Source organism: Urocitellus parryii, chromosome 3 (genome assembly GCF_045843805.1).
Source record: "Urocitellus parryii isolate mUroPar1 chromosome 3, mUroPar1.hap1, whole genome shotgun sequence".
Classification (NCBI taxonomy): domain Eukaryota; kingdom Metazoa; phylum Chordata; class Mammalia; order Rodentia; family Sciuridae; genus Urocitellus; species Urocitellus parryii.
Window position 1 is genome coordinate 175,797,038 of NC_135533.1, and position 13,527 is coordinate 175,810,564.

At 47.6% G+C, this 13,527-nt stretch overlaps 1 protein-coding gene across 1 annotated transcript in view; it reads right to left on the bottom strand.

The window, feature by feature from the left end:
* Rftn1 (raftlin, lipid raft linker 1) overlaps nucleotides 1–13,527 on the bottom strand; it is a 194,302-nt gene that overhangs the window by 42,263 nt on the left and 138,512 nt on the right. Inside the window, exon 6 of the mRNA XM_026388536.2 lies at nucleotides 7,759–7,962. Within this exon, the coding sequence (XP_026244321.1) occupies nucleotides 7,759–7,962 (204 nt within the window). The remainder of the gene's footprint in view (nucleotides 1–7,758; nucleotides 7,963–13,527) is intronic.

Here is a 13,527-nt window from a genome sequence, read left to right on the forward strand (position 1 = left end):
GCAAAATATCATGGGAATTTAATGATTCAAAAGAATGCTTCATGTACAATATTATAAAAGGAAAGAAAACAGAATACAGAACTGAAGTATGAGCTCAATACAGCTCATTTTTTTTTTTGTGTGTTTAATTTTGTGTGTAAATTTTGGGGGCTGGGGTTGTAGCTCAGTGGTAGTGTGCTCACCTAGCATGCATGAGGCACTGGGTTCGATTCTCAGCACCACATAAAAATAAAGACAACAACTAAAAGAAAATTTTTTTAAAATGTGAATTTTTATGTTAAAAATGTCCTGACAAATAAACTTTAAGGACATACATAAAATCCTAGAAGCAGGTGTGAGTGGTGGAATTAGGTATATAATTTGAATTTTCTAGTTTATCCTCCTTTGCAAGGCTAATGTAAGAGTCAATTCAGGAGTAACACAGGTAAATGGACAGCACACCTATGTGGCTCTGGAAAGCAGAAAGAGATTCCAAAAAACTGTAGAAACAATGGGGACACAATCTAAGTGGAGAGGACCTTCTTAGAGTTAAGTCTAGAAAAGGAAAATTGGGCCTAGAAGGGTAAGCAATGTGTTCCTGGAAACACTCAAGCTCACTGGATCATTCTGACACTTCCTGACCACCATTATGTGCTGAGCACTCTGGGTCACTAGAGATCCCCTAAGCAGCAAGACAGAGCCTATCTTGCAGTGGAGGAGGGAGACAAGAGCAAAATGTCAAAAGTGACAAATGCTATAGAAATAGTAAGCTATGAGGAGCGCCAAGGTGGAGGCGGTGCTGGTGGCTATTTTTGAAAGGGGTGATAAGGTTAGGGCTTTCCACTTTGAGTAGAGATAGAAATAAATTAACAAAGTATGTGGGTATGGATCTGCAGGGCTTGAGAGTTCCAGGAAGAGGAGGGAGCAGCCTGCACATAAATGCAGAGAGTGAAAGGCAGCCAAAGACCAGACAAACTACAGAATCATGAGGGACATCAACACTGAAATGACTGATGGGGAGAACAGCCAATGAGGGGTTTATCCACGTGGCTTGGTTGGCCAATGGGATGCTAGCAGGTGAGAGGCAAGAAATGCACATGTGCGGTTGAGCTTGATCTCCCATGTCTCGGCTACCACTTTAGAAACCAGCTAGTTCCCAAAAGATAAAAGACATGTGAAGCAGAGCTACCCCAATGGTGCCAGCTTAGATTAGTTGACCTGCAGACCTGTGAGCTCATCTGAGATCATCAGGACTGCCAACAAAGCAGCTCCAGCCAACCAGAAAATCCAATGGAATAAACTACTATTCTCTACACCAGTGAGCTCTGAAATGGTCTGTTACACAGCATTATTATGGCAATAGCTGACTGATACAGTGCCCAACCTACATGAGACCCGTGTACTCTGCTCAGCCTGGGGGACAAGGAGAGTCTTTATTCCAGAACACAGAATTCTGAACAGCCTAATAAACCATGGGTGTTTCCTGGAGCAATGAAGCCTTATCCAGATAATAACACAACCTGGTAAGATAATAATGCTCCATTTCCAGTAAAATCCCTGTGGGTAAAGCAATGTCATGTACTAGTTTCTTTTTTCCTATTCTGAGAATGTTATTCAACAGCCTTGGCCAGTGCTAAGCTTGCCTCTTTCATCTGCTTCACAGAATAGATTCCCCCCAGTGTTAGTTCACTGGACTCCTAGGATGTTTTATGTAGGTGATCTGGGAGAAAGAGCCACTCCTCAGACGACCGTATCACAAGTATCTCAGGCCCAGAACAAACAGCTTTGTTAAAGCCTCAGCAATGCTCCAGAGGTAGAGGCTCTGTCATAGCAGGGTTCCCCAAATAAACCCCTTTGAACAAAGCATCCCAGTCCTGACCTGGGCTTTCTGGGACCAGAACACACTCAGTAATTCCTTTGAGATCATATCGACCTAGCACATATTTCTCCCAAGTTCTGGGCCTGGGAGAGGGAGGCTGTGCGGATCCTCATTCACCATCCACCCCATGCACTGCCTGTCTCCCACCCCTCCATCCAGGCTCTGCTCTCCCGAGTCCAAAACGCTAATTCACCTGCTTGGCTACGATACGGGTTCAGAACAGCTGTCAAAATTTGGTCATCTGTAACAGCAAAAAAGTCAATGAACCACAGAGAGCAGACAGCCAGGCTTTTAAAGAGCCCCTTGTTTTGACGGCCCTGTCCACTCCCCATGTCCTCATTACCTTCACGGCTCAGCCTCCCTGAAATGTGCACCCAGTTGGGTATAAATAGGTCTATCTTAGAGCGAAGCCTCCCGACGTAGAAAGGTTAAACTGCCCTCCGTCTATGGAAAACATTCCATTATCACTGCATTTTTTATTAAACTAAAGATGCTTCCCTACTGTGCACAAAAAGCTATTTGCCCTGGTATTGTATAAATATTTGATGCCGGTCTTTTGGCAAAAGGCCACCTTGACATTCCAAGCTTATGATTTACAAGAAGGATGTGGGAAAAGATCTGCCACGCTATCTCAAGAGGTAAGGTCTATGAGGCAACCACTCTCTTCCCACGGGCGTGAAGACTGCCTGTCGGGCTGGCCCCTCTCCAGACCAGGGCAAGCAGTCAACGCATTTGGTTGACTTTTGCAGGTTTACAAACAAATGTTACTGTTCTCCTTTTAACAAATGAGGCTGGACAAACTGTCCACAGCAAGGTAGCAGGATCTCAGTTTCCTCACTTCAAGGGTCCTGTTCCCTGCTGGAAACCGTACAATGTTCTCAGCACTGTGATTCTAGGAGTGGCACTGGTCAACCACACAGCCATAATTGCACATGTGGTCATGCCAAAATGCAAACCCAATCACTGGTCAACCAATCCTGGACAACTGTGCCATGTTGCTTTCCAATTATGCTACTGCTTACTGGCTCCATTAATGGAAGACCCAGCAGGCCACCGCCTTCTCTTACCTCTTGAGCCCCCACTGCTGCTCCGGGCCTGCATTCCTTCCTGCATTCTCATTTTGAGGTGCTCAATCATCTAGAGAAGGTATTACTCCTCTTCATTTAGAGCAAGGATCAGCCTGCAAGTTTCAGTGTCATGAAACTGACCAGAAATACTCTGATTCTGTGCTGGCTGAAAGTGAGGCTCTCTGCCCAACCCGGTTCATGACTTCTCATAGAACTCTCCCAACATTTCTGCAAGAGTCATCATTCCCTTTTAGTAGATGAGACGAGGGAGACTACAGAAGTTAAATAACTTGTCCGTGTTCAAATGGAATGCAAGGGTCAAACTAGATCTGAAACGTGGTTGGTTTGATCCCAAAGCCTGTGCTCTTTCGACAACTAAGAAACATTTACTGAGCTACTACTACAATGAGCCAGATGCAGGTGATGGACAGACAGTCTAGGTTTCCAGAGTCATGGAGCTGGTGCTCTCTGACCACTGCACTGCACCCTCTGCCTCGGGGTTAGGGAGTTCAGGCACTGAGATGCTAAAGAGTCTGAGGAGGTAGGGCCCCGTCTGGGGACTTGCAAGCACGTCTGTATAAAACAAACTATTTTTAAAATTTGAAATATGCACATGTTTTTACATCTGTAGCATATGCTAGGTGTCCAAAAAAAAAAAAAAAAAAAGGTGGATTTAGACAAAGCCGGGGCATCAAGGAAAAACCCGAGGATGATGTAGTAGGGGTTGGAGTGGAGATACATGGCTGTAAAGTGACCCCTTGTGTGACACAACATGCAGATCACCTGCAATGTACTCCAGTTAGATTTTCACTTATCAAGGTTATAGAACTAACTTGCAGTTTAAATGAAATAGTAGCTTACAAAAAGATAATAGCTGAGCACCGTGGCACACGCCTATAATCCCGGTGGCTCGGGAGTCCTCAGCAACAGCAGGGTGCTAAGCAACTCAACGAGACCCTGTCTCTAAATAAAACACAAAATAGGACTGGGGATGTGGCTCAGAGGTCAAGTGCTCCTGGATTCAATCCCTGGTGCCAAAAAAAAAAAAAAAGAAAGAAAGAAAGAAAGAAAGAAAAAGGACCCCACAAGGCTCTGAACCAGACAGATCTAATGCAGGACATTGTGCAGGAGATGAGGCCAGCTTCCTTTTAAGCAAGCAGGGGCAGAAAAAAAGGGCTCTCCTAGGTGGAGAGAGAAGTGAGGACAGGCTCACCTTATGCAGTGTGTGCTGCTGGACTGAATTCTGGTTTGGACAATCAGCAATAAAGGGCATTTTTTGACACAAAGAGGAAGGACCACCAGGGTAGGAAAGGGCAAGGACGGGACAGGGACAGGAAGACGGCAGGGCAAGCAGAGAACCGGGGCTGGAAGAAGGCTGGGGCAGAGCCAGGGGGGGCAGAGCCAGGGGGGGCAGAGCCAGGGGGGGCAGAGCCAGAGGGCAGGTAAGGGTGAGGGCAGAGTAAGGAACACAGGGCAGGCGACAGAGAGGAACACAGGGCAGGCGACAGAGGGGAACAAGGCAGGGCAAGGAGAAATGAAGGCGGCAGTCAGACTGATGGCCAGTGATGACGAAGGGGCTGGGTAAAGCCCTTGGTGAGGAAGCAGCCTCCCAGCCGGGCCATCAAGAGCTGGCTCAGGAGGGATCCTTCTCATCCCTAGAAATACAGACTCTGGCCTTCACCTCACTGTCTGGGGGCTCCCAAGGACTGTCTGCTCTGCTGTATGGCCCCTGAGCTCATTCCTACTGTCCCCTGGGATGACCTAAGCTCTCCTTTCCCCACCATCAGGCTGCCCTTTGGGGGCCCTCAACCTCCCACCACATGGCCACATCTCTTCTATCATCCTCACTCTTCCTTCCTCCCACTGCCTGGCCTAGTACTTACCAGCTGGTAACCTTGGCAATGATGTAATGTCTCTGTGCCTCAGTTTCCACACCTATACTATATTCCACTGGGCTGAAGACTGAATGAGCTGATCTGCCAGCATGTGCAGATCCCGAGGGCTGCCAGTCAATATGGTTCCTGAGCAAGCAAAGTGTCACACCAAAGTTGTTGATCTCAGCAAAACCTGGCAGGGGGCATCAACTGCACCAAACTGGAGCACAACCAGCACAGTCCTACAGGGCACAAGTCCCTTCACTGTGCCTTGAGCTGGTAGGTCTCTGGGTAGGGCCTCACCAGCCGGAGCCACCTGCCCAATAATCCTGGGAGAGGAGTCCCAGAAACCACCAGTGGGAGCCCAAACCTGGGGACTGTATGGGTGTTTCCATGACCTTGGAGGTGTAAAAACAAAAGCTGGAGTCTGAACTGGGTGAGTTGGACAAATTTCTCATGAGTTTTATGACTTGGGTGTAAATTTTATGATTTTAGACTATAAATACACTTTCAAGAGTCATGAATGATGCTTTCCCAGGTGGCAAACAGCTTGAAGGTGCTTCTAGCTCTGCCAGGTTTATTAGCAAGGATACTAATTATCTCTTAGAGATAGGTTCATTTCATGATTATGATTAGTTTGCTGCTTTTTTTTTTTAAATTCTGGGAAAAGAACATATGCCTATTTCTTCCCTGGCCAACAGAAGCCCTGGGCTTTCCCAGAGCAGAAAAGCCTTAACCCACTAACACCACCCCGATTCGCACGGTCCTCCCAGCAGACACACACAGGGAAAATCACATCTCAAGCCAGTGTGGGTTTCAATGAATTTGGTTCAGAGGCTTTCGCACCCCTGGCTGTGAATGAAGCAGAGCGGCTGCCTGCAGCGCTAGACACCGTAGATGCCTCAGGCTCCGCGGAGCACTTCACGGTTGCACTTGCCAGGGGACATTTCACGTTCTGTCTTCAAGGCAGGAAGGCTGGCTTGAACGCAGTTAAAGCCAAGGGAAGCTATAACAGCCTTTCACATGCTGAAGGCAAATCTGAAGAAAGAGCTGTACAAATTCTCTGTGCTTTTGGATGCACGGATGGAAGGGGGGGGGGCGTGGGAAGGGAGCGGAGGTGAACTCAGCCTTGACTGCCAAAACCATAATGGTGAGAGACATTCAACGGCTTTGTGAACTTTCAACGTGTTCCCTCTGGGGGCTTGGCTTGCCCCGACATGCTCAGACAGTTGGGCCAGAGAAAACTTCCATTTGGATGCCCCATTCTCCTGAGAGGAGAGAAAAATGACCAGTGACATCCTGTGCTGCTGTTACCTCCAGCACATCTTTAAGATGTTAGTACAACTAGCCATTAGGTGCCCAGGGGGAAATGTAATTTTCTACACGACTGTTACAGAGAGCTTTTGGGGCACCAAGATAAAAAAGCTGCTATTTCCCCAACCTAAGATGGGCACCAGATATCCCTGTAGGACATAGGAGGTGAAGGGCTCCTCCCCGCCCACCTGCTACCAATACTGAGGAGTAGCGATGGACACCTGCCCCGGTGTTCTGTGGTGCCTCTCGCCAGACAGTGACCGGCCCTGGCTTCCGGAGCCCCTGCAGGCACCATGATGGGTTTCTTATACACAGAGAGGTTATCACTTTGCTGCCAGGGAACAGAAATGAATTTTAGTTGCATCAATGAAATGTACACGCTGGAACTGCACTGTCCGGTACACTAGCCCCATATGGTTCAGTTTGTGAAAATGAAATAAATTTCAAGTGCTCAGAGCCCACAGATGGCTGGTAGCTACCACACTGGATAGCACATTAAACATTCCACCATCAGAGAAAGTTATATTGGACAGTATTAGTCTGGCTGTATTCTTAGTGAGCTGATGGTCTTCCTTATGTCATTCATCCATTATAACAAATGGCTATGGCCCAGGACATTACGCAATGCCTGCTGCCACTATAACAAGTTGAGATCGGACACAGATATTTAGATAGTAACAAGAGACTGCATCCAAACTAAGGCCTATTAGTGCTGTGTCATCTTCTGAGGCTTTGAATGATTCAAAGTAGGTACATGCAGAATTAAGAATAGCATCTCTATTCTAAGGACGCCTGCTGGCATTTCAAGGATTGCAAATAATATGGAATCCAAAATCCATCCCTGACTCTAATTCTTGAGAGAGAAAACTGTGGTGCAGTTGATGCCCCCTGCCAGGTTTTGCTGAGATCAACAACTTTGGTGTGACACTTTGCTTGCTCAGGAACCATGTTGACTAGCAGCCCTTGGGATCTGCACATGCTGGCAGGTTGGCCCACTCTTCAAATTGTCTCCCAGTTTTGACGCACCCTGGTGATTTAACTTGCCTTCATGTTAGCCGGAAGCACATTGTTTGCTTGACCCTTTTCCCCACTGTGGGCAGACGTCCTTCCCACCTTGAAAGCTGACATTAATAGTGCTATTCCATGCAGCAACCCCCCAGAGATAACCCACTCCCAGGGAGGGGCATGGGTGCACTGTGTGTGTCCCAATGGAGCTTACAGAAACCAGGCAGCATGCCATTTGTTTTTCTGTCAATTCCAAGGTGCTGCTGCTACTTCAAACTGTAATAGCATCTACAAACAATTCACACTCTGGCGTGGCATGATCCCAGGGGGTAATTAACAATCTCCAGGGAGTCATCTTTTTTTAAAAAAATTCTTAAGCAACAGAAACAGAGGCCATCTTCATCGAATAGAATCCCCCACCACCCCACCCTCCCCTGGCATTTCCGAAGATACATGGCCGATTCCTGCTCAGGTCCTTGACTTTATGGGCACTGCTCAAGCTGTATTAATCAGAAATCAAATGCAGCATTTTTATTGACTGTACAGCTTTCTGAATGGAGCAGGCTCCAAAGAGGGGTTAAGGTTATAAAAGTTAGAAGCAAAATTGTTAAGGGCCACCCAAGGGCAGTGGATTCCATACCATTTGCCATTCCAAGATGGAAGACTGCATTCACCAGCACGCCTCCTTTCCGGAAGTGGTCACTCATATGCTCCAACCAGTTGGCATCCAAACTGCTCACCGTCTGGCCATTCTTGGAGACCCGGAGAGGAATAGTGACAGGATAGTATTGCCGGCACTTCTGATGGCTCTTCGGTTTATTGAAAAGGGCAAAGATCTCCATTTCTGTTGAAATTTGTTAAAAAAAAATTTTTTTTAAAAAGGGTTGGGAAAGAAGAGGTCAACCAGTGATAAAAATTTGACTCATCGGATTAGTGAAATCTCTCAGGAGTCTAAAGAAATGATACCAACAGTGAAATCGCTGAGCCTACACGCCAAGTAATAGAACTTGATTCCAAGTAGTAACTTGTGGCTGCCTTCAAGTGACATACATGGGCCTCAAAGGCTAGGCTTCAAATGGGGAATTAAGATTTTGAATCTGGAATATAATGAATTATTATCTGGGATTAGTTTGTATATTTAGGAGATAGAGCATAAATTTCTAGAAATACAAAGATGTGTTGGAAGTAAAAATGGACATACCTGAGATCTGAACTCAAAAAAAAAAAAAAAAGCCAATGTACAGAATCACAGAAAAACAAACACATTGCTCTAATTCCAGGAACCTTGTTCACCCATGAACTCACTATTTATAAACTGCACTGGTGTTTCCTGGGGCCTAGCCCATAATACTTAATCAAGTACATCAAAAAATACATCATTGATATGTAAAAATAAATATGTTCCCGTAAATGAGAGTTTCTGCCTACAGTGGCAGGTCAGCTCCATCAGCCACGCAGGCAGGCTCTGGGAGTGAGGCTCTGAGCTTTCCGTTCTTTCATTTATAGCTCAGTCCTTCAGAAATCATTAGTCACCACCACCCAGTTGATCTGTGCCTGCTATACGTGCTGCCAGGTATGAGTTAGCAGTAGCTGCCTCCCGGGGCAAAACCCTGCAATTTCAACCTAACTCTGAAGGCCTATTTTTGCAATACTCATTTAGACAAGCAATCAGAGTTGACCCAGCTTAGAAAGCTTTTCTTGCACAAGCTGCTCAGGAATATGCTTTGTTTTTCCAAAAATATCTTTTAAAATCTTAAGAAAATCCCCACCCTTCTATCAAAGAAAAAATTTAAAGGTCATAAACCATGGTGGTTGACATCAGCAAAAAGGACAAAGGACACTCACATTCCCCACACGGGATAACTAGATCTACATTCTGGGATGCCGTTTCCCAATTTGGAGTATTTCAAAATTTTTGTGGTATCCAAATACTAGTTGGATTATTATTTTTAAAATTGATTTACTTTCTGTTAAATAACTGCATTTTAAAAGGAAAATTTGACCATAAAGGCAGACCTTTACCCTTGCCATAAACAGGGGAATAACAAGCAAGGCTCATTAACACAGAATATAGTCACCCATGTAACATCTGGAAGTTTCTCACACAGGTACTGTATTCTGGGACAAAGAAGGTCTTCTCACAGGCCCATCTGAGCAAGCCTCAGTGGAGTTCTCTGGGCCATGAGACTTAGCATCAACAGTTAAACAGGAGAGTCATCTCAAGCTATCCATCCAGGAGAACTAGTACCTATCGTCAGAAGTGGCCACCTGGATTTTAAACACCAGCTCTAGCCTGGTCATCCCCACCCCATATTACCTCACCTTCCTTAGTCTACCTGACCAACTCAAGATGCCACCTCCAACCAGGAAATACTTTCACACAAGAAATAAAGTCTTGGTGTATGGAGCCAGCAACCACTACCTATTTCATGACTTTGAAATATAAACTAAGAATGAAATGACAGAGGAAGGTTTGTAATGGAGGGAGTCAAGCCATAGGTTGGGGAGCAGGGGTGGGGGTCAGGGTGAGGACGTGAACTGAGCAATCGGGAGTTTTCTAGTCCCACGTGCCAGTCATTCAATTAAAAATGGCAGCCACAAAGGGCAAGAGGATGAGCCATGCTTCAGTGAATCGCTGAATTCATTTGGATTTCTTCAAAAGCAAATCCTGCAAGCTTTCCACGTGCAAGCTGTTTGTTTGAAGAGTGATACTAAGAAAGAGAAGGATGGAGGTGGGATGGGAAATAAAGAGACGATGAAGCTAATGAAGAATGCGTCAATGAGCAGGTTATCACTGGGGCAACTGGGGCTCAATCCCACAGGGGACCCGAGACACTGTATAGAACACACCTCAAAGGGACCCACCAAGGGCAACACAGCTGGAGAATTCAACCTCATTGACTGGCACTAACTCCCCAGAGTATCTGCCCTGCATGTTCACATTCCCAAGAAACACTGGCAAGCTCAGAGGCTAAGGAAACTGTAAACTTGGCCAGAACTAACTGCAGGTGACTCTACAGTGGGCCAGAGCACCAGTCCCTATGGTATATTAGAGTCAACTACAGATGCAATAGATTTAAAAAGAAATCACAGCTGCTTCATGAGAGAATTGATTGAGGAGTTTGGAAGTGGCCGAAGTTCAGAAGGATCCCGTGTTCACACGACCAGACAAAACCCTCCACCTTCCCCGATGCATAATGAAACAGAAAAAGGGGAAATGTCAAAAGGAGAAGCGAGGATGTTGGAATGGGTGGTAGAAGAGAGACTTCTGAAAGGTAGTCAGTGCTAACATCCCAGCTTTCCCGTCTCGAATCTCCCCAGGGGCCGGACTGAAGCCAGAGACAGAAATAAATTTTTCAGGAAGGAAAAGGAAGTGCTGTTGGAATGAACAGTCTCCAAAGCATTAGGGGTAATGAAATATTGGGAGAAAACCTGACTTCGAATGCGTAACCCTTTAGTAGACTCCTCTGTCCCACCGCCTCCGTGACCACAGTCTTCCCTCTACTCACATGGAAACCAGCCAAGAGAAACCATCTGAACACGATGCCCTTTGATGTTTTCATAGTCCGATTCTTCAACACACATCCTCACACAAGCAGGCACCAAGGATTCCAAAAAAGAAGCCCTGAATTTGTTTAAATTTTCTCAGCTGCTCTGTGACTCCGCCATGACCTCAGCAGGAAGATTTTTCCAGACGTGGGACAGAAAGTCCCAAAAGAATAGGGAAAGCATTGCTTCTGAGAATGGCTGAAGCACTGCACTGAGCACCTACCATCTTCTTATCCTCCTTCCCCACTCCCCACACAGAGGCCCTGCCTTGGCACAGGTAAGATTCCGCATGTACAGCAAAGAGCCTGCACTGTGACAGGAGCTGTGAGGTGCTTGCTGGATTGACCTGAGCCAGACAAATGGGAAAATCTAGGAAAGGATGGGAGCTGGGGGCTGGCTGAGCGGCCCCCTCCTCTCAGGCCTCCTAGGCTACAGGGAAGTGGGGAACAAAGAGGCAGGTAACCAGCTCTGAGGCCTGGGCCTGGGCATAGGAACTTGGGCTCCAAATAGAAGTCTGCATACTTGTCTTCAGGTTTGATCCCAGTGAGCTGTGACTTGAGGGTGAGTCACAGGGACTGGCTGGGTTTGGTGACCAAGGAGCCCTCCAGTCTGGATAAATGAATACAGAGTTTGAACTAAAGCGTGGGCTCCCAAAGAGAAGCTGCTGATGAGTTAACTGTGCTGGAAGGAAGAAGTGGAAGTCAGACAGCTGGGTGGGGTCTGCAGTATGACGAGGTCAGGTGCAGGGGAACTGAGATGAAAGGTCTCCCCTGGGAAGGCAGGCTGTGGGTGCTGTGGAGGGAAGGGAGGATGAAGGGCCTGAAGCTCTCTATCTAGATTCCAAAATCTGGGGAAGGCTGTTCAGGCTCTGTCATAGGCTCAAGACTAATAACAGGACACCTCTGGGCTAGCAGGAGGCCCACCTGCTAGGACAGCAGAGGCAAAGTGCAGGAACCACTGCACACACAAGGCCCACAGGTATTGAAACGTGAAGCCACAGCAGCCCAGACACCTGCACCATGTGACACGGCCCCCCATGTGACTCTCCAACTTCCACAGGCCCTGAAGCGTTAAGTAGATGTCCCAGAATCACAGCCAGTGTGGGAGAGCAAGGTCTTGCAGATCCCGAGCCCTGGGCTCCTTCCCAGGTCCAGCAAGAGACCAACTTCATGTGGGCACCAGTAGCCACAGGTAGGGACTCTGTAGCTGTTTTTGTTCCTGGACCAAGTCAAAGGCCTGAAAGTGTGCAGATCTGGGAGGGGCAGAGTCACAGGGTCAGTCTCTCCTGAGGGTATGAGGAGGGGAGGATATTGGCCTGGGGAGGGGAAGAGCCCGAGCATCAGAAAAGGCCCCCCAGTTTCAGGGATCCACACTGAGCCGGCTGCCAGGAAGGTCTACTGAACAAAATCCCCTCAGCCAGCACTGTAATTGAGATCAGCGACTGCAGCTTTCTGGCTGGGAAGTCTCAGCAGGTAGGAAAGCCAGTGCTTGGAAGACTTAGAATAAGGATTTTGGTAACAGAACAATCAGAATTTGAGAGAACCTGTCTGGCCTCCTTGTCTCTCTTGTAGCAACAGAGACACTTGGGGCTCAGATGATCACTGCACAGCCTGGACTTCAAACCAATAAGAAATTTCCCCGGACCCAGGAAATACAATTCAATGAGCAGGCAGAGCAACTGGACTAACCACTGGACTGTGCTGCAGGGGTGGGGGCTGGGAGGGAGCCTGCCCCTGCTTCCAGATGGAGACTCGGGGAAAGACCTGTCTGAGCCTTCACTGCCTAGAGTCTTCTCCCCTAGGCCTCCTACATAGGAAATAAATTAAGGGAGAAGGTGGGGGGGAGGAGGGAGACTCCCTCTGGATGTTTTTTAATTGTCTTGCTGTGATTGCCTATTTAAGCCCACCTGGCAGAACGAGGAGTAAAAACACTTCACCCTCCTTAGGGGGCCCCAGGAGAAAGGCAAACCGAGAGATGAGAGTGGCAGGGAGGGGGCTGTGTGTGCACTGGGGGTGATGGCTCACCTTGTTCTCAAGGAAGGAAACAAGATGCCCCAGGAAAAAGATAAGGAGAGAGGCCAGGGGCCAGGTGAGGGCCATGATCCATGGGGACAGGGTCCTGGATATCCAGCTCTGGGACTGGCCTGGCTCTGGTAAGTGACTTAGCTGCCTGGAAGGGACTTTCTCTATCCGTGGAGTGAGCATCCTAGTCTTCTGTTATGTGATGAGGACTAACAGAGTTGTCGTCCAGGGAAGAGTCAGAACAGCACTCTCAAGGTGACCACCCTCATGATGGTCTGCCCATCCCCCACAGGCCTCTGTGCCCACTAGTCACCCCAGTGTGTTATGACTGATGGAAAATCCAGAGGCTCATTTATTCCACCAGAAGATAAAATAAATAAAATTCTAAAAAATAATAGTGGGAGCCTAAATTACAGAGACCTGTAGCCTGGACAGCTATTTGTATGGGGAGAGGCAGCTGTGCACCTGGAGAGATGGGGGCAGGGAAGGCTTAGAGACCCCCTATAGCTGAAGTTCCCCTTCACTGTTGGGCCATTGCCTCCATTAACACCCATTAACCACCATTTCCCAGCATGATCTGGGTGACAGCAGAGAACAGGGTCTTGAGGGGGGAGGCAGGTCCAGATGCTTCAGGAGGAGGGGTTTCTGTGCATTCAGCTACGGGGAGTCTGGGAGAGGGAGGTGAGCAGCCACAGGGGAGCAGAAGGGCACTGGGCATCTGGGGAGGGTCCCAGGACAAGTCTTCCCAGTTAGTAATTCTCCGGTATTAAACACAGAGGCAGGAAGTCTAGGAGGAGTCTCTGAGAAAGGCGGATTGGGGAAGGCTGGGATGTCAGCAC